This window comes from Martes martes (assembly GCF_963455335.1).
Source record: "Martes martes genome assembly, chromosome: 1".
In the NCBI taxonomy this organism is placed as follows: domain Eukaryota; kingdom Metazoa; phylum Chordata; class Mammalia; order Carnivora; family Mustelidae; genus Martes; species Martes martes.
This window is the reverse complement of record NC_137888.1, coordinates 200,556,586-200,583,843: the sequence shown is the minus strand read 5'-3', so window position 1 is coordinate 200,583,843 and position 27,258 is coordinate 200,556,586. Positions and strand designations below refer to the sequence as shown.

The following is a 27,258-nucleotide window of genomic DNA, read 5'->3' as shown; positions in this document are numbered from 1 at the left end:
GCCTTCTCCCGGGGGTCCCAACCTCCAGAGACTAAGACGGCGAAGTCTTCCTGGCTGGAGGAAGGGCTTGGGGTTCCCAGGATGAAAGCAATCCTGGGGCCAAGGAGAGCCCGCAGGAGGCGGACCGCTAGAAGAGACAGGGCGCAGACCTGCAGCCAGGGCAGACCTCCAGCCAGGACGCACAGCTGGGAAATGCGAGCACTGCCTGCATATTACCACAGACGGTTTTATGAAGAACCATGAGGACCGCCTTTCCTGTATTCTACAGGGGCTCCTGGGCTCTGAGGGTGTCCTCTGGCCCTGGACTGGCCGGGACCCAGGTGTCTTTTCTTCCCATCCCACTTGGATGTGTGTGACCTGGGGAACAGCTGTCCTCACGCACCTCCCAGCTATGCCCTGCGGCTGACCACACACAGGGCCTCTGGGCGATGAGACCAGGAGGGCCTTGTCCCCATGGGGACAGAGACCAGGAGCGCTAACGACAACTTTGGGCTCCAGGAGCTTCCTCCGACCCCCGTCACTGTGGCCACGTGCTGCCTCCTGGCCCCTCAGCCCTGCCTCACTTCCCTTCAGCCACAGGTGCACGGGACCACTCCCCACCCCCTCCCACCCCCGGCCTTACTGTCCCCACCACGGTGCGGCCCATACCATGAAGCAAATCACCTGGAAAGCATATGAATCTTGGGGCAAACAACATGGGGAACCAGACTGGGGTGTGACTGAAGGGGCAACACTTTCCTATTTTCAAGATAAATGATTACTCATTTATAACTTGTAGAATTCAAAACTGGTAACAAAAAGGCTAAAAACAGGGCCAGGGACCCCCGGGGTAGGAAGCGCCCGGCATCTCCAGTGTGCAGCCCTCCCACGAGCTCCCGGCTGCTGAGCCGCTCCCCACACCGCCGGAGAAGGGCGGCCTCAGGGCCGGGCCCTCGCCTGTGGGCATGAACGCCTCTCCCCTCCTCTGTGCCCGGCGGGCATCTGCCCACGGCCCTCTGAGCGCCTGAACGCTCCGCTCTTCTTCAGGGTCTCACTTGGACCCCCAGGTGCCCACAGGACCTTCCCCGCCCTTCCCGCTGCCCCTGCCATCCCAGGGCCCCAGGGCCACTTCCACCCCTCAGCCCAGAGAGGTCCTCCCAGGGGATGTGGCCTCTTCCCTCGCAGGTCCCTGGAAGGCCCTCGGGTGCCCTGAGCGCCTCTGCTGTCCTTCAATATGGGTCACACCACACAGCCGTGAGATGGGGCCGGGGGCTCCTAGAAGCCCGACTTCAGCCCTGGTGCTGCTGGTTATTTCCCAAGGGAGCGCGACACCTGCCGAGGCATTCAGGGGCATCTCAGAGCAGAGGTGGAGCGACGCAGCCCACCCACCTGCGACTGGCTTAGCCGGGGGCACCCGCCTCCTCTTCAGGTCCTCATCCTCGGGGACATAGTTCCGCAGCCTGAGTTCCCTATGAGAACAGACAACAGGCAGCGATGGAGCAGAGGGTGTGGCCACCTCGGTCACCTCCAAGGCCGTGAATCAGACTGTGAGGAATCAGATTCCTCACGGGAATCAGACCGTGAGGAAGCCACACACGCTGGAGTCTCTCGGGAGACAGCCTGGTGAAGAGGGAAAGCACAGGAACAGAAGACTCATGGGGACAGGCCCCCGTCTCTGAACCTCAGTCCCATCCCCTGCCAGGTAGCAGCTGGGCGGGCCACTCTGTCCTCACCCAGAGCTGGGGCCGAGGAGCCTTGGGGAGCATTCATGGGCCACCCGTCCCAGAGGACCTCCTTTTGACAGTTAAGGGACCTGAGGGTCCAAGAGGCTGCACCACTGTCATGAGGTCCCATAGCAGTGGCTGCAGCGTCTGACCTGGAGTCAGGGCCAGAGCTCCTGGACTGAGTTTCTCCTAAGGGAGAAAACCCAGTGGTCACCGGGTTCTCCAAGCCTGGCCTCCTCCTCAGAGCCTCTGAGGCCGGGAGCTGCTGGAGCAGACCTCAGGTCTTGGTGGCAAGGGTGCACCTGTGCTAGGGGCAGGCAGCAAGGGCGGAGGACAGGCACGACGGTGTGTGAGGCTCACCAGGCTCACCAGGACAGCCAGGAGAACAGCCCAGCCCCAAGGCCTCCAGAGCTCCTTAAAGTGCTCCTGGAAGGACCCAAGAGCTCTGTGAAGGCAGAGGAGCCACGGAGGGACTAGGATCACACAGTGGGCCTGCCTGGCCGGTCCCCTCGGGCAGGGCGGGCCACACCACGGACTTGCTGGGGCCACCCTGGCTCAGCAGCTCATCCACCCCACACCCCCACCCAGAAGCTTGCCTGCAGCAGAAGCGGCCCTGGCCAAGCCCACAGGGTGGCAGAGTGACAGTTCCTGGGGGCTGCTGCTTAATAAAAACCAGAGACTGTGGGCCAGACCATTTCAGCCCCGGGGAAGCAGAAGTGACCCTGACACACCAGCCGGGGAAGCCTGGGCTGGGGGTCCTCCTTCCTCACTACCTCTTCTGAGCCCCTCAAGGACTGCCGGCCCCTCTGAAGTCCTAGATATAGGGCCCGTCCCCAGCAGGAGGGCTCCCACCATCCGTCACCTACGGAACACTGTCTATGCCAGGCAAAAATGCCACTCACGTCCCTGGGTGGCCAGCTTTTCTAGAGCCGAGGCAGCAGGTGTCTGTGGCCATACACTTAGCAAGTGGCAGTGGTCTGAGTTGGGGAGCTCTCAGATGCCAATCATCCCCACCAGTGCCCTTCTCTGCCAGGGCCCCAAGGGGCAGTGCCGGCACGGCCTGCATGCAGAAAACCTGCCACCCACTCTATGGAGCGGGGAAACCCACCCTGTCCTCTACCCACTAATGGCTCCCTTGGGCCCACTGGCAAATGCCACGGAGGCACCGGGAGAGAAAGCCGCGAGTGATTTGGTGCAGGCACTTTCGTTCACAACAGGGTGGGGAGAGAAGCGGAAGAGAAACTGGGTGTGGGCAGAAGACTGCAGGGGTTAGTGAGAAAGAAAACCCCTATCACTCTCAGAAACCAGCTCCAGGGCTGTGTGAGAAATCAGCAGGCATGAGGGGAGGCCACTGGGAACTGTGCTGGGGCTCACGGCAAAAGTGAGTGCCCACACCCCGGCCCCCTCACTGCTCAGGCTTCGGAAGACAGGGGGAGGCAGCACAACAGGAAAGAGCAGCACGGCCAGGGGGCTGGCCACCCAGCACTCCCATGTCCCGCAGCAGCCCCGCTGCCTGCTGCCCCCTAGAGCTGAGTACGGGTCCAGGAGTTACGGACACATGGGTCCCGGCGGTCACTGTGGGACTGTCCCATCTGGGCCTCAGTTTCCACATCAGTAAACAGTAAACTTGATACTCCCCAGCTGTGTCAAGCTAGATCCGAGCCCTCCTTGCTTGACTCTGTGAGACCTAATGAAGAGACTGACTCTCACTAATCCCCAATTAACTAGCCCTCCCCAATACCTATCACTGACATGGGACAAGAGCCTCTGGGGCAGGTCATCGGGGCAGTGGGTTCTGCTCAGGGCCTGGTCTTTCCAACATGGGACAAAGGTTTAACCGCCTGCTTCTGCAAACAACTTGAAAAACCTGACAACAAGGGGCGCCTGGGTAGCTTGGTCCGTTAAGCGTCTGCCTTTGGCTCAGGTCATGATCCCAGAGTCCTGGGATCGAGCCCCACATTGGGCTTGCTGCTCAGCAGGGTGCCTATTTCCCCTTCTCTCTCTGCCTACTTATGATCTCTCTGTCAAATAAATATATAAAATCTTTAAAAAAAAAATCCCTTTATTAGCCTTGGACAAGTACCTGGGCAACCAGGATCGGAGGGGCTGCGATCACAGAGAGGGGGGCAGTGCAAGAGGTGAGGCTGACCTTGGGCACCTCTTCTCCCTTAAAGCATCCACTTACATGCAGAGGCTAAAAAGCGGAGACCCCAAGCAGAGCTTCCCCCCAACCCATGGGCGGAAGAGACAGAAGTGTGCATCAGTGCGAGGAAGGAAGCCTCTTCCTAAGTCCCGAGAGGGTGAGTGAGGGCATCCGTAACCAAACCACCTGCCAGAAGCTGGAATACATTTTCTCCAGAAGAAAATAAATGATTTGGAACCCCAAATTATCCCCTGGACTTTTCATACACAACATCCAGGATTCTACCAAAGCCATGAGAAAAAATAAATAAATAAAGATGCAAGAAATACACCCAAAGGAGATTCAGACATTAAAATGATTAGAAATGAAAATACAAATGAAAGTTCGGGAAGGCCTCTCACACAACGGAGAACTGAAGCAGAGAATGTGAAACTGTAAAAATTAATCAAATGGGAATTCTACAACTGGAAATCTAACCAAAGCTAAAAGAGCTCAATAAATGGGTTCCGCTAGAGCTTAGAACAACGAATGGGGGGATTAGGGAACAGCAAGGTAAGTCAGAAAATATCCAGACCAAGGCATAGAGGAAAAAACGCTGGGAAATACAAAAAAGAACAGGAGAGACTCATAGGACGTGGCGGAAAGAGCTAACATAACATGTAATGAGAATCCCAGGAGCAATATTTAAGGAGATAATAACTGAAAATTTCACAAAATAAATGGAAAACATCGAGCCGAGCCACACACAGATGAAAGAAACACTGGGAACTCCAAAGAAGAGCACAGTCAGGCAAATCATTATCAAACTACTCAATGCCAAAGATAAATTCTTTTTTTTTTTTTAAGATTTTATTTATTTATTTGACAGACAGAGATCACAAGTAGGCAGAGAGAGGAGGAAGCAGGCTCCCTGCTGAGCAGAGAGCCCGATGTGGGGCTCGATCCCAGGACCCTGAGATCACGACCTGAGCCGAAGGCAGAGGCTTAACCCACTGAGCCACCCAGGTGCCCCCCAAAGATAAATTCTTAAATTAAGTAGACACGTGGCCTTCAAAGGAAAACCTAAGACGAACAGCTGACTTCTCGACAGAAACAATGGAGTGATACATGGCCAAGGCCAGGAGTCATGAGAATGCTGCACCAGAGTGATACATCTAGATAAACTAGCCTTCAAAAAGGGGCACCTGGGTGGCTCAGTCAGGTAAGTATCTGACTCCTGACTTCGGCTCAGGTCATGATCTCAGGGTCGTGGGATTGAGTCTGCCATCGGGCTCTACACTCAGTGGGAAATCTGCTTGGGATTCTCTCACCCTCTCCCTCTGCCCTCCTCAGTGCTTGCGTGCTCTCTCTCAGATAAACAAACAAATCTTAAAAAAAAAAAAAAAAGCCTTGAAAGAAAAACTAGCAAAATTGGCCGTCAGGGAATCTGTCAAGAAATACTAAGGGGAGTGCTTTTGACTGAAGGAAAACCATTTCCTTCAGTCAGTTGCAGAAGGAATGTAGAAGGAATTGCAGAAGAAATGAAATGCACGAGACAGAGTAAATATGCAGGGAAATCTAAAAGAATACTGACTGTACAAAATACTTATAATGACTCCTGGGATCGAAAATGCAGCATTGGGGACGCCTGGCTGCATGAGAAATGGTATGGATTTTTTTTTTTTTTTAAATTAGGCTCCATATCCAACGTGGGACTTGAACTCATGACCCTGAGATCGAGAGTCGGACATTCTACTGACTGAGGCAGCCCGGTGCAAATGCCCTGGGCCACCCCCAGGTCCCTCCATGTGGGCAGCCATCGTCTGAGCTGAGCCTATCTCTTCTACAGAGTGGGCGCAGACACAGAGGCCATCTGGGTACCCCCATTTTCACCCTCTCTGATCCAGTGCCCCCTGTGTCCCCTAAACAAGACTCAGCCTCTTCACACAGTCCTGACCTCTTTCCCCATTGGTCCCCACAGCCTACTTTCCAATCAAATGTCCCCTGGGTCACTGCCAGCCCAGTCTGCTATACTTTCCTGCCCCTGGGCTTCAAGACCTAACTCAACCAGATGGCATACTGGGCAGCCCAAAGACTGCCATCCACCCCCAAGACACAGCAGACGGCTCCTCTCCTATGCCTCCCCTTGGCCCTCCACGGCCCTCCCCTCTCTGCAGCAGCCCGCACACCCCATGCACGAGGCCCTTTCGTGGCTGTCCCGCACACCCTGCCCCACAAGCTCCCAGAAAGTCAGCCCCAGCACTCCACTGCCAACTCACACCTGTCCCCACTCCACAGAGGAATTCAGGGAGGGCACGTGGTGGGTGGCCTGGGGCTCTCTGGGCCTTATAGTGCTTGTGAAGACAATCCCGGAAGCAGAGAATTTGTGCCCAGGAGATTCACAAAGGGCAGGAATGTGGCCAGGCCAGGGCAGCCACCTCCTCAGGGCCTTCTGCTGTGTTTGTAAGCAAAGCAGCAGTGATACCCACATTCACATCCTACGGAGTCTCCTTAAACAGGGGAAATACCTGTTTCCATCTCCTCTCCTCCACTCCCTCCCTGGGTATCTGAGGAGACCTAGCAAGAGCCTGAGTAGGATCAGTGACCACTGCGAGGTCTCCCTCAAGGCCAGCTGCGGGGACCCCGGGCGTGGGCTGGCCAGGGAGATTCTGGGGAAATCATCTCCCACACATGTCCCTCAAGAGAAGGGGGAGGAGAAAGTTGATATTCTCTGTAAAATATGAAACTCTACCCAGGAGCAGAGTTCTAGAATGTCCACGTTAAAGGAGGTTTCCAGATGATCTGGAAGGTCCAACCCTTTCGCTGGCAAACAGGTCTCAGAGAAAGCCTACTGCTCATGGAGGGTTCTTAGCCCTGGCCTACTTTGCCCTTATCCGTGCTCCCAGCCTTACACTCGGGGACACCAGCCCCTTGTCTCACCCCTTCGCACTCAGCCCCTGCCCTGGGCCCTAAGAACACAGCCCATCCCACCCAGCTATCTAGGTTCCTCCTGCCAACACAGGCTCCTCCAGGACCAGAGAAGGGGGTGGGGGTCTTGAAGCTCTCCTCCCAGTAGCTGAACACAGGGCAGGCAAAGCCCAGGACAGGCCTGGGAGGTCCTGGAAGCTAGCTCTGGCTGAAGACAGTAGCTCTGACCACAGACGTCTTTCAGCTTGCACATCCGGGGTCTGGAGCCATGGGCCTCTTCCAGGGACACACACACACACACACACACACACACACACACACACACCCAACAACCTTCTGTGTGCTTTGGACTCTGCACATGCACGCTCACCCCTGTGTCTAAAGTAGACAAGGCTTGGCTTGTGGCTACCAGAGGCCAGACCCCTAAGGCCCGTGAAAACAAAGTGACAAGCAACTGTCCCAAATGGTTCACAAGTGCTCCGGAGGCTGGTGGTCACTTTCTTCCAGACAGATTAGAGTGTTCAAACCCCATGACCTGATAAGCCTGCTCTGCGGAAATTATACCATAGAAATAGTACCAAAACAGGGTCAAACAAAACTGAATGTTCCACACAGAAATGCTTCTGGTGACATCATCTGTAACACCCCCGGGCAGACATTTCTGGGCTCTCTTCTGGCGGAGTCCCCCAGAGGATACTGCAAGCACCCTGTCCAGACAGGGGCCATGATGGGAGCAGGGGGCAGGGGGAATGGTCCAGCTCAGGACAGTGTCATCAGAACACCCGGAAACTTCCCTAGAAGTAAAGTACAAGGTTGGTATGGAACACGGACACTGGAAACAGATGGACTGTAGCGATTTCTTGTTTGGTGGTTGCTCAGCAGTTTAATTCGGGAAACCTGATGGTTGGCCTGACAGCAAATGAAACTTTGAAAGAGCCCAGCGGCTTCCCCACTCGTGGGCAGAAGACACTGTACTCTGGCTGTCCTCCCAAAGGGCAACGCTGGCCACACTATGGGGACAGGTACAGACAGAGGGCAGTCAAAGCGCCCTCTCCTCCTACCCAGCCAGCCAACCTGCCCCAGGCCTCCCGTCCTACTGACAGAGAAAGTGCGGCACAAGAACGGACCACGTGCTAGACGGGGCCACATCCCACGGACAAAGCCTCTCACGTGACCCCTGGCCAAGACTCGTCCAAGGGCTTCAGGGAAAGGGGTGGGAGCTCCCATATCCTCCCGCCCTTGATGTCCAGCCCTCACCCCAAAGCGCAGGCCAAGATGGATGGGACGACACTTCCTTCTCCACGGGAACACCCTCCACGTGCTGCCTCTTAGGACTGCCCTTCGATGTCAGGCGGTTACCGATACTTCCCAGATGTGGAAAACAGTCCACAGAGAGACTCATGGATGTGCTCAAGAGCCTCAGAGGGCGGGAGAAGCCAAAGTCAGAATCCCAGTCCAGGTGTTTGGCCTTGAGGCGGACCCCAGCCCCCCTCACCAAGTTCCTTAGGGACCTGCAGTCACGTGGAAGAGGAAAGGCCAGCTGACAGCACACCCAGGAGTCCTGCCCAGGCCCGAAGCTGGGTCAGCCTGCGCTCCGGGCCCTCGGTGTTCTTGAAGGAAAAAAAAAAATCATGCTGGCCATTCCCACATCTTCCCACTCTCCGGAGTGTGGCCCACAGCACCATTCTTGAAACTCCTCCTCCCTCCCCAGATCCCATCCTCCCAGCTTCCCAGCCTCCAGGACCCTCCCTCAGCCCCTGATATCACAGTGGGTCACAGGCGTTAGAAGAAGAAGGGGCTTTAGAAATCTAGAATAGAAAGGCAGTCAGGCCTTGTCTTAAAAACAGGGCGGCTGAAAGCACCAGGGCTGGGCAGGGGTGAGAAGCCCCACCCAAGTTCACCCCACTGTGTCAGCCCCAAGGCCCACCAAGGGTACCAGGTGTCCAGTCCCTGATGGTTCAGAACAGCCAGCAGCTGGCCAAGGCCATGCCCAGGGCCAAGCACGAGTTAATTCAGGCCCCTCTGCCCAGCTCAAGCTGCCAAATCTGGCTCGTGTGGCCTGTACCCACTGCCACCCAAGTCTCTGCAGGGCCCAGGCCACATTCCCTAGACTTCCAGGCTGGGCTCCGTACCCATCCCACCTGAAAACGCACAGCTGACGGGCATTTGAAGTACTAGAAACAGATGATGTACTGAAAATCAAGGACTGAAGAAGAAACGATGAGCAGTACTCCCTCCAAAAATAATAAGCAGCCACTGAGAAGTTCGAAGAAGTGTATTTATCAAAAGATGATCAAAACACAGTGTGGAAAAAGGTGACAAACAGCAGGAACCTATAATTTCAGTACTTTAAATATCAATTCAAATCTTAAAAGAGGAGACAGCACAGGTCTGGGCAGCTGAGCCAAATCCCAAAGGGCACACAGGATGAGGCCTGAACTGGCCACACTGGCTGTCTGGGGACAGATGGCAGTGGGGGGTGGGGGGGACGGGAGCCTGCACAGCCCATCACCTCCCACCCTCCTGGGTCCCACTTGTCCCACAGGCCACACTGGGGAGGTAGATGGTACTCAACCCCACGGGGCTGCCCCCGGTTGAAACCTTCTCTTCTCACCACACCGCTGCCCAGCCTCCCTGATGCCCACCCCACCGGCCCCAGCCATGAGCCACGAGTGCACACGGGCCAAAGGCCCCCGGTGCCTCTGCATCTGGGAGTGGTGGGAAGGATGAAGGCGGAGGAACAGAACAGGCAGGGCCCTGGGAGCTTGCAGGCAGAGGGGCTGGGGATGACTCCCAGCGCTGGACCCCTTCCACTCAGCTGGGAGATTGTGGGCAAGTTGCTTCACCTGCATGAAATGAGGTTTCTTCACCTCGAGGTCGGACCACACCTGCTCCCGGAACAAGGAGGGCTTGGGAAGCACTGACGATCACGACCGACAAGATCAGGGCTTCTTCCCAGGCAGAAAGAACCCAGCCACCCTCCCCGCTTTCCCCTGCACAGAAGGGAAGCGGCTGGCCTGCTCGAATGGTGAACACCTCCTTCTTAAACCAGTTCTCTTCCTGATTCACTATCCCTTGACCCAGGGCCTACTCCTGAGTGGCAGGGCCAGGAGAAGCAGGGCGACCCACAGAGCCACTGCAACGGACTGGGCCCAGAGCACATGGAGGTGACTCAGGAGGAGTGGGTGAGAGCCACTCCGAGGTCACCACGAGAGTGGGATCAAGGTGACATCATGGCTGTGCAAGCCCAAGACACTGTCCCAGAGACCCAGCTTGCAGACGAGAGAAGGCCTGGCACTTGCCAGCCTGCAGGGTTCGGGCACTGGGCCAGGCCCGGGCTGGGCCTCAGCCAGGGTGGGACCTCTCTCCACATGGAGCTGCAGAACTGGTTTTCCATCCTGAAGAACGAGGGCTTGGGGCCCAGTTTCTGCGGTAGCAGTCTGTGACACCCAGTCCGGAGTGAGCGACTGTCCCTGCGTGGTGATTGCTCCAGCTGGGGGCACACCTTGATCCGGAGGAGGAGGGAGGAGCTGGTGGTGGGGGGCTGAGGGTTTGAGGCTTGCTTGTTCAGGCACGCAACAAGACACGCTCCCCTGCCCCGTGCCCGCTAGGGTGTACAGTACCTCTCCCTCCTCCCCGCTGCCAGGGTGGCCGTGACTCTCAGTTACAAACCCTCCCCCTGACACCCAACTGCGGCGCACGATCAGCTGACCTGCCCTCAGGAGGAAGTGACCAAGGCTTTAAAAAAAAACAGAAAAGCCCCTCTTGGTGGGCCAGTTTTCCAGGGCTGCCGGGTCCTGTCTTACCAAGGCCATAAGCAAGGGGCTGTGTTAAGACAGGAGTCTCGGGGGGCCTAGGTGGCTCAGTGGGTTAAGCCTCTGCCTTTGGCTCAGGTCATGATCCCAGGGTCCTGGGATCGAGCCCCGCATCAGGCTCTCTGCTCAGTGGGGAGCCTGCTTCCTCCCCTCTCTCTACCTGCCTCTCTGCCTGCTTATAATCTCTCTGTCAAATAAATAAATAAAATATTAAAAAAGAGAGAGAGAGAGGAGTCTGGGACACCCCTCAGAGTCAGCTACAGGGAGGGGCAGCTGGAAGAGAGCAGTTCCAGACCAGACAACAAGCAGAGGCCTTCTGGGAAGGCAAACATGGCTTTCCTCCCCACAGGGCCTGGCTTGGGCTGGTCCACCTTCAAGGGACTGACTCCCCACCCCAGTGGGGATTTGCTTGTATGGGGACAGGGCAGGATTTATCCTGGAGAGAGTCATACAGATTTTAAGAAGACATAGTGGATCTACAGATTCCATGCAATTCCAATCAAAATCCTAGCAAGCTTTTTAAAAAATAGATATTAACAAGCCAATTCTAAAGTCTATAAGGCAAGGCAAAGAAACCGGAAGAGCCTAAGATTCTGAGAAGCATCCTTAGGCAAATGGGCAGGAGCCCGGACAGAGAAGAAGATGGGTGATTCTCTAGCCTGGCAGGCGAGGAGTGAGGTCCCTGGGGTGCCCGCCTCTGATCCTGCTGGGTGCTCCCGTTTCCTTAGCCTCCTGCCCCAGCCCCACACTGCACTGCCAAATGATGGCACACAACGACTTTGCTGAAGCTCATGGTATCGGCGGCGGGGCGGGGGGGTGTCCCATGAAGGACCTGAACGATTCATTTCTCAGCCTTACTTCTTCTCTCATCCACCTCCACCCCCCTTGCTGTCTCCCCAACCACTGCCGCATTTGCCAAGTGAGCACAGCCTGTGTGAGTTCTGCCTTCTCCACATATGTCTGGAGGCCCTTAGCTCTCTCGGAAGGGCCTCAAAGTGACTTCTTTCTGCCCAGAGCCCAGCACGAGCCAGACAGAGAGTGATGGTATTTGCTGCACTCAAGTCAGAGAAGCGAGCGCTATTGTGCTCCCCCTCTTTCTGCCGGAGATACTCGGATGAGGCTCACTGAGGCAATGGGACTGGCCAGGGCCAGAAGGCTAGTATCTGGCAGGCCTGGCCTCCCACCCAGAGCTGCTCCCAAGCCCTGAGCTCCCTCCATCTGCCTAGTTTCTACAGTTCTGGGGCCCCGCTGCTGCACAAAGAATGGTCTCAACTTTTCTAACTTTGCTCAGTCCTGTCTGTGTAACCAGTAGCACATGATGAACGTCTGGGAAGTCCATCTGGGAAGTCCATCACCAGCCGGAGACACGGGCAACCCCCATAAGCCTGTGCAGCACCTACGGGTCCACCATGTTAACCCTCCTTCCCTGCCCAGGGACCTGTATGAAGCCCGAGCTGGGCTTTCCAAGCCATGGGTCAGAGAGTGTCTGTCCTGCCTCCCCAGCAAGAGGTTACCCCACTCACCCTTCTACCCTGCTGGTATATGCCTCTGAGTCTTCTCTGCCCAAATCCCACCCACTAAGATTCCAGACCCAATGCAAGAGGAACGTTCTCCGTAAGGCCTTGTCCTGCTGCCCCTGGCCGAAGGCAGCCCAGAGGGGGCTCTGCATTCCTCTCAGGACACTTCAGAAGGGCTGGTGCCCACAGAGGTGCCCACCTGGCACCTCAGCTCAGTGAGGGCCGGCCTGGACCAAAGCAGACTGTTCTCACCTCCCAGGAGCCAAGGAAGCAAAGATGCGCACTGCTAACCGGCCTCCGAGATCATCCCCGCCCCCACCCCCGTCTTCGGTGCAGCTGGAAGGTGGCCCCTTCTCCCCACTGGCAGAGAGGGCCATGGCAGGGGCTGTGGCCTAGGGGCTCTGTGGAGCGCGCTCCCAAGCCATAAGCATCCTGCTGGGAGTCCCTTTCCAGATTTGGGGTACCGGTGAGGAGAAAGGTCCCCTCTTGCCTAGGATAGACACAGATTCTGCGGCCTCAGGCTCTTCCTGGAAAGCCCACGGCCACACCCCAGACCCTGCAGTCTGGGCTTAAACCCACAGGGGTCTGGCCACTTGGTACAGGGACTAAAGCTCTGCCCTGCCCTGCCCTGCCCTGCCCTCCCGAATAACCTGGGTGGCCCCTTTGCTCTAAGCCTGTTCAAGTCAGGAGAGTCCCCTTTTCCTGCAGGGCTACAAATTCAGGCACAGCTCCACGCCTGGCTCAGGCGGGGCTTCCTGACAAGCAAGGCAGTGACTGAGCAGCAGAGGGACCGACACAGAAGCCACACTCCTGATTCCCAGGCCAGACCTGTCCCCCACACACCCTGCCTTACAGAAGGCGGCGTCAGAAAAGTAGAAAAACAGGATGGAAGCAGAACTCAATTCAGTGTCCCACAGGTTTGGTCTCTGGGCAGCTCTGAGGGGGTCTTCCTGCCTCCCCTACCGGCCCCCACCTGTCCAGCCCCCACAGGCTCAAGAAGGAACTTCAGAGGGGGTCTCAGGCTTTGCCACAAATGACTCACCAAGGCCTAGAAGGTGAACCAGGGCTCTCTTACACAGAGCTCCGGCACAGGAACCTGGGGCCCTGCGGCCCTTTCTTTTCACACTGTTTTTGTGATGAAATCTCTCAGGCACACAGAAATAGACAATAACACCACCCTTGTGCTCTCTTCCTCAACAAAAGCAACACTGCCATTTTTTGAGACAGGTTTGTTCCTGGCCCCCCCTCGTCCCGCCTTTTTGTTAAAAGGAATGGTGTATCGTGGCCGGTGAAAGCCTTTCCCTAATCCTGTTTCCTCCCAGCTTCCCAGCAGCTAACCTGAGGGTGGGAGCAGGTGCACATCCACCAGCATGGCCCCATTTCCGTGGCTTCCACTCCACTGCCTCTTCCCACGGTCTGTCCCCCTCCAGAGAACATGTGCCCCATGAGGGCAGGGGCGGTGTTTTGTCCACAGCCGCCTCCCAGGCCAAATCAGAGAAGCAATCACGGCAGGACTTGTGGAACGAGTAACACCTCTATCATCGTGTGGGTTTCTGAATTTCATATGAATGTTCCTGCCCTGTCTGTTCTCAATTCCGAAGCCTGCTCTTCCCTCCATCGACACCATGTTCGAGATTCAATCACACGACTCAACAGTCAACTGTTCTACCGTACGACCCTGCTCACCACTGACCCTTCTCTTTCTCATCCAGGAAGAAGGGGCTGAGAGCACTGACGTCCCAGCAAAGCGAAGACAGCCCAGAAATCAGGACTCTAGGCTCTAGTCAGTGATCAACTGAGAACCTAAGTAAGAACAAACCGGAAGAGAACCACAGGTTCCCCCAGCAGGTCTCACAGAACAGGGGAAACCGTGCAGGTATGCACCCCCAAACCACACATGTGAGGTCGCCTGGCAAAAGAGCAAGGACGCGGCCATCATCTCGGGCACCAGTGAGGGCCCCCTGAGGTGCTGGTGGAGGATCCCAGCACCACCCACCTCTCAGCACAGAGCCGTTCCCATGTCTGATGAACAAGTGAGCGGGCAAGGACCCTCCAGGGCTGCCTGTGAGGGCGGTGTGAACCCCCTCTGTAAACTTGCAAGTCACACAGGTGCACACACACATGCACAAGCACAAGCACACACACACATACCCTGGGGGATGAAGAAGCCCCGTCTGGTTTGAGATCAGCTCCAGATGAGGGGCCCGCCCCCGGGGAGGTTCCCCTCACACTGGTAAGGTCAACACAAGGCCGTGGCATCAGGAAGTCCTGCTCCCTCCTCCGGGGAGGGTACCCCCACTCCAGCTATCCCCCCTCAAAACACAGCCTGCCCGGGGAAGTTTTCTTTGGACATCGATATCCACTACCCGACGCAAGCAGACGCCTTCAAGCCCTGGGCCTTGAGGAAACTGCTCAGGATGGAGGACATCAAGGTGACCTGTCCATTCAGAGACCAAGTCTGATCCCAAGCACAGCTCCCCTGCTGGCCTTGTGGCCCAAGTTCAAGGCTGGGCGTGGGAGGGAGGGCACGAGAGCCCGGAACTCTGGCTTGGAAGTGCTGGGTGGGCAGGAAGGCTCTCCCCAGCTCACGAAGACCAACCACACAGCTCCTGCCCGCCCCACACCTCAGATATGCCAATGTTTCACAGGTACTTTTGAGGCAAAGCAGCCCCTGAGCTGAGCTCCACAGGAAAACTGACCCGTGGAAGGTGGAGGGGAGAGGAAAGCGAGGGCAAGGAACCCAGGCTGGGAGAGCAGCACACACAGAGGGCACCTTCAGGAGACGCCGAAGGGAACGGGAAGGGGCTGGATAAGGCCAGGTAGCCCCGGCAAAGCGAACACACCAGGCACGGTTTGGACCTGATTTTGCAGGTGCTGGGGAACACGCCAGGCCTGTGGTCTGGAGAGGAGGGATAAACCTTAACGAGGGTTGGGAAGAATCTTCGGGTGGCCACGTAAAAGCTGGCTGGCCAGTGGGGGAAAGGGAGCAAAGCTTCAGACTGGGGGGAAGGGCAAGCTTTTCAGACCTGCACAAGGCAGCTGAGGGGTGGCAGGGGTGGGGTGGGGGGTGCAGGGCACGGGGTAGAGACTGTCAGCAACGAGGTGGGATGACATGGAGCTGCACACGGGCCTCACCTGTGCTTCTCGCCTTCCTCCTCCCCTTCTCTGAGCTGCTTGGTTTTGGGCTCCCCGTCTTCCTTGTCCTGCAAAGGAAGGGAGAAAACCACTTGCTCAGATGGGCGCTCTTCCCCCAGTCCTTGATGCCCAGGAAGCTGGGGAAGAACGGGACTCGTACAGGGACTGAGCTCTGCCCTGCCCTCCCGAGAGGCTCAGCAGCCTCTCACCCTGGCAAGGAGCAGCTTGGTGTCACAGCCCCCGACAGCCCCCGGATGGCACACAGCACCGGAGCCTCACTGCCCAGCCTTCAACTCCTCCCCTGCCCCCTCACCCCGCCGCCCAAAAAACTTAGCAACCGGTGACCCCAGCCCAGACCAGGCACACGGTGACCCCCACAGAACACATGCAGAAGGAGCTAGGTTTGAGTGGTGAGAAATGCAGGTGGTCGGCGACCCCCCCGGTGGGTCTGGGTGGAGCTGCCCGCCAAGCTGAGAAGGGCGGTCGAGCTGGGAAGGGCAGTCACCAGTGACCAGGGTGGGGCAAGAGCTCGGGCCTCCAGGGCTCCCTTCCAGGCCAGCAGACTGGTGTTCCTCCAGGAACACCTATTTCCTTACCTTAAGGGGTAACTAACTCCAACTAAAACCAGACTTAGAATAAGACTCCTGCCGTGTATTCAGGAGATGGAGGACAGGAGAACTAGTTTCAAGTTTTTATGGGAAAAATGTTTTCTTTTTTTTGTTGTTGTTTTGGCTTTTTTTTTTTTTTTTTTGGACTTCCTCTTGCCGCTCCCCCCACCCCGTCTCTTGGTAAGTCTCAAACCTGACACAGTGTACTCATTCTCTGGGGACACCAGGGGCCACAACAGAGGACAGCACCATGCAGCTTCCAGCTACAGAAGCAAGGGTCTCTCTGGGCTTTCTCCCTGACTCCGTAAGATCAGACTGGCCCTGGGCACAGACGGACATGCAGGGTGTGCGCCCATGTTTGTGCTCAAATGCACGACCGTGTTCTCAATGCACGTGCTGGGGCACTCCAGGGTCCCTGTGCCTGCCAGGACTGGCCCTCCAGTTGAGGGGGGGGGGTGTCACCGTGCACCTCCTTACTGGCAGCAACGTGCCTTTGACCATCCCTCTGGAACAGCGTTCTGAGACATCAGTAAGGCACTGCCATAAGGAGGCCGCTTTGATGTAAGAAAGAGCTAGAGGGGTGCCTGGCAGGCTCGGCTGGAGGAGCACATGACTCCTGATCTTGAGGTATAGACTTCATGTTGGGTGCAGAGGTTACCAAAAAAGGGGGGAGGGGAGAAAGGAACTAAAAAAAAAATCTTACCATTTGCAAGATGGAACTAGATGGAACTAGAGAGTATTATGCTAAGAAAAATAAGCCCAACAGAAAAAGACAAATACCATGATTTCACTCCTATGTGGAATTTAAGAAACAAAACAGATGAACATAGTGGACAGGAAAGAAGAAATAAAATAAGTTAAAATCAGAGAGGGAGACACACCATAAGAAACTAAAAAAAAAAAGAATATATATTTTTTAAAGGTTTTATTTATTTTTTATTTGACAGGCAGAGATCACAAGTTGGCAGAGAGGCAGGCAGAGAGAGAGGAGGAAGCAGGCTCCCCGCTAAGCAGAGAGCCCAACGCAGGGCTCGATCCCAGGACCCCGGGATCATGACCCGAGCCAAAGGCAGAGGCCTTAACCCATTGAGCCACCCAGGAGCCCCCGCAAAAAACAATATTTATTTATTTGACAGAGAGAGAGCACAAGCAAGAGGAGCAGCTGGCAGAGGGACAGGGAGAAGCAGGCTCCCCGAAGGAGGAGGGAGCCTGATACGGGGCTCGATCCCAGGACCCCAGGATCATGACCTGAGCCAAAGGCAGTTGCTTAACCAACTGAGCCAGCCAGGCACGCCACCATGAGAGACTCTTAGCTCTAGGAAACGAACTGAAGGCTGCTGGAGGGGAGGTGGGTGGGGGATGGGGTAACTGGGTAAGGGGCATTAAGGAGGGCATGGGATGTAATGTGCACTGGGTGTTTCAGGCAACTGACGAATCACTAAATTCTACCCCTGCAACTAATAATACAATACATGTTACCTAAATTGAATTTAAATAAAAATTTAGAAAAGGAAAGAGCTAGAACAGACATATAAATTTTAAGTGAAACAGCTACATGTGCTATGCTACCTCTCCTTCAACTTTGCTCGTGCCACTGACAGCTGCCTCCCTGAGAGTGGCATCTGCTCCCTGAATCCCTTCCCAACAGTGATCGCCATGGAGACCTGAGAGCAACCAGACCCCACCATTCCTAGGCCTCACGCTTACAGGGAAGGAGAGCCCGGAAACCAGCCTGGAGGCTTTCTGGCCCAGAGAAATGCTTTTATGATGTGCATGGATCAAGATAAGCCCTTGCTCTTTCAACCCCGAGCAGCCCAGTCTCAGGGACGAAGAAGCGGGAATGAATGACTGCAGCCACATGAGAAGTCGACGTGGTTCTGCAGGGTGGGGTGGGGAGGGATGGACAGAACGTGGGGGTGACTGGAGTAGGACAGGCTTCCTGGACGGGGGCGCAGCTGGAGCACAGGAGGGTGTGCTGTGCAGGACACCCAGGTGGCTGGAGAAGTAGGCCTTGGTGAAGGTGAATGCTGGTCAGGCTGGTGAGGCAGGTGGGGCCGGTCACAGAGGGCTCTGGCCAGTGTCCTAAGTAAGGCACTAGGAGCCAGGGGAAAGGCTGGGGGACCTGCTGGCAGAAGGACCTTTCCTAAGAGCCTGGCCACCTCGCTAGACAAGCAAGCCCCAGGCAGAGAGGCTCTCGGATGGCGATGGCCAAAGAGGGAAGGGAGGAGAGAGTACAATTTTTTTTTTTTTTTTAAGATTTTATTTATTTATTTGACAGAGAGAGAGAGAGCATGCACAAGTAGGAAGAGAGGCAGGCAAAGAGAGAGGGAGAAGCAGGCTTCCTGCTGAGCAGGGAGCCTGACGTGGGGCTCGATTCCAGGACCCTGGGATCATGACCTGAGCCCAAAGCAGAGGCTTAACTGACTGAGCCATCCAGGTGCCCCCAGAGTACAAATTCTTAAATGAGAAACAAGCTAGGGTTCTCTGTGTGGCCTCCAGGGCTGTGGGGGCCTGGGCAGGACCTTCCAACGGGTGCACGAACCCCTCTCCATTATGAAATGCCAGCAGATTAAGCAAGCCATAAGCCTGAATAGTAAAAAAAAAAAAAAAAAAAGGTTCCTTTCCAACTGCCCCGTGAGCAGACTCTGCAACGGCCTGCCTCCCCCTGGTGAGTAAGGACAGAGATGGAAGGGCAGAGAAAAAAGGCTCAGCTTTCCCCCATGCGGGCTGGTGGGCAACCCCACGGGAAGGCATCTTTCCATGGGGCTCGGTTAACCTGGAACAGCTGGCAGAGGAGGATGGGGACAACAGGACCGGCCTCTGGGAACTAGTCCTCGGCAAACACTGTGCCCCTTCTCGGCAGCCGCCTTGGCTACCACAGTCCTGGAGTCCCAGAGATACTCGAGTGCCATGGCGTAGGCTGGTTATTCATTAATGAATGAGAAAACATGCACCCATCTCTGTGACATTTAAAAAAAAAATGCCCAGCTGTCCAGTGGGTGGGCCGCACCATTAACTGCCCGCAGTGTGAGGTTAAGGACGGCCCCAGCCTGGGCTGCTGGAAGAAGAACAGAGAGACGCGTGTGGGGCAGGAGCAGGGTAACCTGCAAAAGGCCGCAGAAATGCGAGCTCAAGGCCCGCTCCCGTCTTCACGCTCCACAGCAACTCGGGACAGCGAGCGTTCGGGAGCAGGGAAACAGCTTCTGGGTGATCCTGGCCTCAGTCCCCAAGCAGGGCAGTCATTACCTGGGATGGTGGCAGGAGGTGGAGACCACCCTCACGGCCCACCCCAGCCTAAGAGACTCAAAGGGCCCCCAGGGCTGTCTCCCAGGTCTTCAGTTCAACGCACGGGGAGCCTGGCGCGTGGCCATCAGGGAAAGGGAAAAGATTCGCCCGAGGACACAGAGCCTGTCCCTGGCGGCTGCAGGTCTGGATCAAAGTCTTTCTGACCCTGGCCCTGTGTTCTCACCAAGGAGACAAATGAGAGAGAGTGGAAGAGCAGCACTCAGTTTCTAAAAATATCTCTGACCCCAGCCACCTCGGCCCTGCTCCCCCGCGGTTCAGGTTCAGCCCTGGTTCAGCCCTGACTCTGACCGGCTGCAGCCAGCCCAAGTCCAGGTTCAGGCAGTGGCACACACCCTCCAAGCGCAGGCGGGGCCTGAGGGGCACAGCATCCCCCTGAAATCTGGAGACACCCCATCTACCCCAAGACTGTTAAATCTGACTCACTGCTTAACCCCTCCCCACACACACCCTTCCCCAAATCTCCCACCTTTCTCCCTCCTTCCCAGTCTCTGTTCCCCGGTCCTTGCCTTCTCCCACGCTGCCGCCACAGGCACCTGTGCAACCCAGCCCATAGCTGTCTCTCCCCCTGCCTCCCAACCCATGCCAGCCTGCCAGTCAGCTGCCCCAGTGCAACCCAGTGCACCTGTGCAACCCAGCCCATAGCTGTCTCTCCCCCTGCCTCCCAACCCATGCCCGCCTGCCAGTCAGCTGGAGAACACAGCTTCCTGGGGCACTTCCCTGCTTTTCCTCTTCCACCTCCCCGAAGTCTCCCTCCACTTTCCCATTTGTGTCCCAGATGCGGGTCGTATCACACCACTCCTCTGCTCCAAGTTCTCGCTGGCTCCCCAGGCTCTCAGGACAACAGCCATTCTCCTCCAGGAGCAGCCTCGTGAGGCCCCAACACTTGCCCTATAGCCCACCCACACTCGCCCCTGTCCAGAATACCCTGCCCCTACAGCCACTGCCTCTCAAATCCTGACATGCCCACTCTCATAACCCCTAAGAGAACCCACCCTCTGACCAATTCTGGAGGTCAGCTCAAAAGCCACCTCCTCCAGGCAGCCTCCTGAGGTTCCCCGACAATATGCGAGTCACTCCTCTGGGTCTGGGCATGTAGTCATTCCTGTTCCTATCCAGGCCTCCCTCAAGTCCTTCATATCTTCCTCAGGTATGGGGGCATCTCCTGGAGCTCCTCCTGGCCTGGACTAGACAACCGTCATCAACGGTGTGCTAATTTAACTACTCTTTCCACCAACTCCAGAAGAGCCAAACTCTTGTAAACAGTGGTGGCGGAGGGCAGGAAAGCCACATCCTGGACTAGGGTCCTCTTGCCTGTTCCTGGAAATGCCTCCCACAGCCTGCAGGGGGAAGGGGTCTCTGATGCAAGACTTTAAGGGGCCTCAGAACAGCCCTGCCCCAAACAAGAGACCAACAGAGCTGTTTCATACTGTTTGAAATCCTTCTGCCAGAAACCGTATTTCTGCAAAAAAAATAAGGGTTGTGCAAGATCGGTATTATTTCTTCCTTAAATCTATGATAAGACTTCAGTGAAGCCATCTTGGCCCAAAGTTTTCTTTGTGAGAGTTTAGATATGGGGCTCTATAGATTTTCTATTTCTTCCTGCGTCAGTCTCATTAATTTGCATGTTTCAAGGAGTGTGCATTTTACCTAAGTTACTGAATGGATTGGCATAAAACAGCTTATAATAGTTTCTTATTTATTCTCTTCAACGTCTGTAGGATCTGTAGTGATATCCATTGACGCTAACAACCTCTGCCTTTTCTCTTTCTCTATTAGACCACTTGGAGGAGCACCTGGCTGGCTCAGTCAGCAGAGCGTGCAACTCCTAATCTCAGGGTCATGAGTTCAAGTCCCACACTGGGCGCAGAGCTTACTTAAAAAAATAACAGCTGGAGGCTTATCAACTCTGGGACCTTCCAGACTTGGTGTTTTAACAATGTGTTTGCTCCCCAGTCCCCTCCCAGAAGAAGCCCTCATGAATTGAGTACTGCTGCAGGGAACGGGAGGAGCACATCAATCCACATTTGCTGCCTGAACCCCATCAGAAACTCAATCAACCACCAGAAATGCAGAAAAGTGGGGGGGAGAAGGGAAGTTGCTGCCTCTCCTCCTGCTGCCCTCCCCATCCAGGCAAAGACGGGGGTCCCTCTTCCCCTGTAACTGCTCCCCTTTGTGTGCTGGGTCAGCAGCCCTGGGCACAAAGATAAAGGAAACAAGAACGCTATCCTCAAGGATCTCAATCCTACTCAAAGGAACAGACTCAGAAACCGTAACTCTGCGTGGTAAGAAGACTTTATTCCATGTTTGTATACCTAGGGAACTGGCAAGGGATAGGTGTTGTCAGAGAAGGAGGTAATCCTAAAACTCAGTTCTGAATGTCCAATGGGAGGTTACCAAGCAGCTAAAGAATGGTAACTGCCTGGGAAAGCCATGAGGGCAGAGTAAGGGCACTGTCCAGACCTGCGGGGTCATCCCACAAGGCTGGCTCGGCCAAGACTAGGGGAGGTCAAGGCTGGAGGGGGCGACAAGGCCTTCCTCCAGGGCTGTGGGCGGACTTAGCCAGGCCAAGGCCAACACTCTCAAAGGGCTCTGTGGCAGCCTGGAAGAGGACTCGTGGGAGACGATGGTGAGACCAGAAGCCAGGTGAGACAGTCCACTCCTGGGCTGCACCTGTCCCAGCAGCTGCTGGTTCAGAGTAAATGAGGGCTGGGAACTGCCAGCAGCAGCAGTGCTGAAGGAGGAGCTCTCCAGCTGAGGGACAAGGAACGAGCCCCTCCCTCATCCCAAGAGGAGTTGCTGCCTAGGGTTCTTCCTTCCAGAAGAGAAAGAAGGAAGCAGGAAAGGGTTCATAGAGAGACACTCCAATCTGTGATCTAGGTCCCCCTATCAGGAGCCCATAACTGGAGCAGTTGGAGACCTGACAGGACTCGCAGGTACAGAAACCCTTTCCGATGCCCAGGCAAACAGGCCTCATTAGCTCTGGGGATGCCTGGGGAGCTGTTCATGGAAAGGCCCTTCTGCTCAACAGTCCAAGAAAGAATAAGGCCCCAAACCTAGTCCCTTGAGAAGAGGGGAAACTGGCCCCAGCTTGAGCCTTTCCGGTTGACTTGGGCCCAGGGTGGGGAAAAGTCAGGGCGAGATAGGCACAGGAAGGGGGCGAGGGGGACAGGAAGGGACTGATGCCGCTGAGGGCCAACCTGGCAGGTTGCACAATCTCACCCTGTGCCCGTCCTCAGAGCCAGAGCAGCCCTCCGTCGGGTGGAGGGACTTCCTGTCGGGTGCAGCGACGACAGGCACTGTGCTCCGAGGGCACTCAGGGGCAGGGCAGGCACCCAGCGTCTGACTCACCCTGAAGATGCAGTGATAAACCCCAGGCTGAATGCCACTGCCCAGTCCTCCACTGCCCCGAGTCAGGGGAAAGGCTGGGAGGGAGGCTCTGAGTCTCTCGAGCAAGCAAGAATCCCGGCAGGGCCCTCTGACTCAGGGTCCCCAGAATTTGGTTTGCCGCGGGGACTACCTGGCCTATACGTCCGCTCTGCTCAGCAGGTGGGGAGTCGCTCGAGGGCAGGTCCCTGCCTTACCTGCCTGTACCCACGAGTCGGACCCCACCTACAGCAGGTACAGTGGTGGAGCTCACAGGCTCTGGGCCGGACCCTGCCTGACAACGCCCAGCTCCATTTCGGCCTGCCCGTGTGACCCTGGGCAAGTTACTTAACCTGTCTGGCCTTGGTTTCCTCTTCTATGAAAACAGACACTGTCACACTTGTATCTCCACACTGCCACAAGGGTGGACTGGCCAGGGAGGAAGAAGAGACTGCAGCCCGAGTGGACAAGGCCGCAGCCCCTGAAGGGCAGGGGGAATGGGGCCAGGGCAGGAAGGGCAGGGCTGTGGAGAAACCGCAGGGCTGCAGGCCCAGACTGCCTGCATCTGACAGGTCATGGGAAGCTTTCACTTTCATCAGTCCTGAGAGCAGACAAGCTGGGCAGCAACATCTGCTTCATGGAGACTTCAGACGATGGGTCTGACCCTCTGTGCTGGGGGACAGATCTTCTGACTCTGCAGTCAGCACAGCGCCCGGAACCCGATTTGGAGAGTCCAGCAGGGAGGGTGGGGACTGACATCTGAGAGCGGAGAGTCACTGCTCTCCTGTGGGCCCAGGGAACTGTAAGGACGCTGGAGATAAGGCCTGCAGATAAGGGCTGGAACCAGGCCGGTGGTGCTGCTGCTGCGACAGAACGAGGGGGTGCCTGAGGGCTCTGGGGGACAGGGAGGAGTCAGACAACTACCCCCAGGTTCTTACCGGGACTCACAGGGAGAAGAAGGTGCCTGTGGCCACAAAGGTGGCAGTGCCCAGGGGACAGAGAGCAAGGGCGCAGCAGCTCTTGGGCGGACCAGGCTCTGGCGGAGGCTGGGGCAGACACAGGCGGGGGTCCAGCCAGGTGTCCCCAGCAGCAGAGAAGAGGGCCTGCTCATCCGCAGAGGCGGGGCCAGCCCCACCACCAAGGCCCCATTACCCAGCCTGGCCCCAGGATGGTGGCTGACACCCTTCATGGGGCAGAGGAGTTGCAGGGGCTGGCCCTAAGCCAAGTCTGTGCTATTCTCGCCACAAGCACAGCTGGGACCCGGGCTGTGTTCAAAGTGAGCAACAGACAAGCCCACCAGCAGATTACTGGCTAACCAATATTGACTGGCTCCTGTGCTAGGGACGCCGTATCAGGTCCTGAGCAGGAAAAAGAACAGAACGAGAGGACACCTAGTGTTCACACACCTGGGGTGGGGGGCACTTTTAGCCTGGGTCCATGGATAGGATCCCAGAGGTCAACAGTCACACCCCCCCCACACACACACAAACACAGGCCAGGTGTGAAAGGCTCATTTTCCTGGAGTACAGATCCACAGAGCTTCAGATCCTCAAGGGGGTAGCGCCCCAGAGGAGGAAAGGGAAGGGATCAGCAGCATGGCGGTGGCATGGGGGTAGGGGGTGGGGGGCATTCTTTGGGCGGCTTGGGAGGTTATCTGCGGAGGCTCTCCAAAGGAGTGCCACCTGTCCTGCACCTTCAGGAGGGGGGGAAGGGGAGGGCAGCAGATGGAACAAGTAGCCCCGGGAAGTAGAGAGGCTGGGGAGGGCCCCCATGGTCATCGCCCACCCCCAATCCCCAGCAGGAAAAGAAGCCCTTGAAAGGTCATGCAGAGCGCAGGGCAGGGACCAGTGCCCTCCCTTTCCCTCACACACAGCCGGCCTGGACCGGTTCTTCTGGGCTGCCAGCAAGGCTCCAAGCTCCTGCAGGACCCTCCCTGTAGGGGATGCTGTGGGCAGAGCGCAGCCAGGAGCAGGCCCGGCCGGCACAGACCTGGCACAGACTGCAGCTTACCAGAGCTGGCGCCCAGGGCAAACCACAGGACCTCTCTGTTCCCTCCTGAGGGTAGGGAACCTGGGTCTACCTTCGGGTGCAGGGCCCTGTGTGACACCCAGGGTGGGAGATAGCCTGCTGGCATCCTGGGGGGCCTGACCTGAACCCTGCCCCTCGCCACACAACCCTGGGGAACAAGCTGGTCTGTCTGTTTTCAGCTCCCAACCCCCTGCTCTGCCTGAACCCCCACAAACAAACAAACAAACAAGAAAGCGGACAGCCAGTTGAGTTCTAGGAACCAAAACAGACCTAACAGGGACCCAGGGCCCAGATCCAGGCTGGGAAGCAAAGGACAGACTATCGTCAGTATGGCCCGCAGAGAAAATGTTCCAAGCTTAACACTGTACAAGGTAGCGGCCTGGGAACAGAAGGCCTCATCCTTTTCCAACAGTGCTTCTTTATCTTTGCTAAGATTCTGTAGATGACAAACGTGCAATTTTTAAAACTGAAGCTCAAATTAAGAGTGACCTGTCCGATTCCCTGGGAGGAGAAGGAACAAGGGCCCCAGGCTGGAAGCACGGACACTGTGTGTGCGAGGCTTCCCCACTGAAGCCTTCGTTCTGCACACGCCACTACCCCGCACGGAGGTGGCCGGCCCTGTGGCCTGAAGGTCACCCCCATGTTCCGCAGAAGGGCTTTCTTCCCCGGCAGCCCCTCCATCGAGAACTGTCCCAGGCGTTCAATTTCACCTGGACGTGCCCATGGAGATTCTGTTTGTCATCTGTCTGCCCTCCTCGACTGGAGGCTCTGAGAGGCCTGTCCGTCGCTGTCCCCCAGCACCTGGCAGCCAACAGCAGCTACGTTACCAGCAAAGGAGAGAAGGGGCAACCCAGGGGAGGCAGGACACACGTCTACTTCTTCCCCTGACAGACAAGGCTCTCCTCCCAAGGACGGCATCCGTCAGGCATCACGGAGGCCTGCCTCCTGGACGCGAGGACTGAGGCTCGGGGGCACCTGACTCAGGTCTGTGCACGTCAGAGCCCTAGCCTTCCCACCGGTTTGGGGACCCAGCCAAAAGAAGCCCGTCCAGTTCCCTGCAGCCACACACACAGTTCTTTCTACCACATCATCTGCGTGTTCCCCACTGAGTTGTCTGTTCTGTCCCCCCCACCGACCCCCGGCAAGCACCTGCACCTGTTTCTATCCTGTAGACTGAGGGCAAAAATCTCAACCGTGCCCGCTTCTCAGGGGCGTGGTAGGGCCATCAACTCAGAAGACTTCCCAGTAGAAGGGGAGCCCTGGGGAGGGCCGGCCCCCACTGTTGTTCGTCCCTGCTCTGCTGTATTTCTTATAATAACAGCCCCCGTAATAGTACGCCAGGCAATTGCTTATCCAATTAATTGAAGTAATCATTACTTAACTAGCGATCATAAAAATCTAGGAGCGCCTGGGTGGCCCAGTCGGTCAAGCGTCTGCCTTTGGCTCAGATCATGATCCCAGGGTCCTGGGAGCCCCGTGTCTCGAGTCAGGCTCCCTGCTCAGCGGGGACTCTGTTTCTCCCTCTCCCTCTGCCCCTCCTCGCTCATGTTCACATTCTCTTTCAAATCAAATAAAATTTTTAAAAAATCGAATAAGGTCAGCACCGCTTTCCTTCTTTCACACGTTAGAAAAACGGAAGTCTAGTGCAAGTAAGTAACCCACCCAGAGTCACACCTTGGGCTGCCAGAGTCCAAAGGACAGGGTGGGGGTCAAGCCCAGGCTGCTCCCTGTAGAAGCCAGCCCTCTGCTCCAGCCACACTCCCATGCCCACCTCAAACACACAGGGTGTCTCACTGGTGTCTAACCGCCTGTCAGCGTCAGCATCATACCCCCTCACATCTCCTCCTGGTGCCATTTCAGAGAGACATGACCAAACCATCAGGAGCCCGATATGGCCGTTCCTGGGGCAGGAACTGCAAACCCACAAAAGCCCAAGGAGAAACAGAACGATGCACGGAGAGGTGTTCACAGCTGTGTTTCTCCTAACAGGGAGAACTGGAACTGCGAGGTGAGTCCAACCCACTTGTGCACCTGGCCTGTGCGGTCACGGAAATGACACCATGACACAGAACACCGAGGACCGTGAGAGGCGCGGAGCCCACGCACACAGCCATGAGCCGAACGATGGCAACACAACACGTACATGGCCCAAGCCTTCACGGGCTCACACATGACTGTGGGTAGTATTTTTTCCATTTCTTTTCATTCTGCTGTCAAAATGATTTTTTTTTTTTAAATTTTAAAGGGGGAGGTTTTCTTTTTTTTTTTTTTAAGAATTCATCCGCCTATTTGACAGAGAGAGATCACAAGTAGGCAGAGAGAGAGGAGGAAGCAGGCTCCCCGCCGAGCAGAGAGCCCGATGCGGGACTCGATCCCAGGACCCTGAGATCATGACCTGAGCTGAAGGCAGAGGCTCAACCCACTGAGCCACCCAGGCGCCCTGTCAAAATGATTTAATAACAAAATGATCTAAGAACAAGAGCAGCCAGAGGAACCGAGCTGCCTGTGGCTCACTGTCTTGACTACTCACGCCCTAAACAGCCTCTCCTGACCTTCACCTGGCTCCATGGGAAAGCAGGAAGCCACGGCTAGTCCTCGCGGGCCGACACAGCCCAGGCAATGTTTAGTGACCTTTCTTGAGCTTAAAAACACTCGAAACCCAAAGAACCAGCATGCTGCAGGGCGGTGGGAGGAGAGACAGGCCTGCACGCGCCCCTCTGCAGCCCGGGACTC

General features: G+C 56.3%; 1 protein-coding gene across 2 annotated transcripts in view; it reads right to left on the bottom strand.

Annotated features, from left to right (window-relative positions):
* Window positions 1-27,258, bottom strand: part of CCDC12 (coiled-coil domain containing 12) — a 54,715-nt gene that overhangs the window by 5,703 nt on the left and 21,754 nt on the right. For both annotated transcript variants that reach the window (XM_080820298.1, XM_080820299.1), the window contains exons 2-3: window positions 15,221-15,288; window positions 1,369-1,448 (exon numbers count right to left, since the gene is read on the bottom strand). In XM_080820298.1, the coding sequence (XP_080676424.1) occupies window positions 1,369-1,448; window positions 15,221-15,288 (148 nt within the window). The remainder of the gene's footprint in view (window positions 1-1,368; window positions 1,449-15,220; window positions 15,289-27,258) is intronic.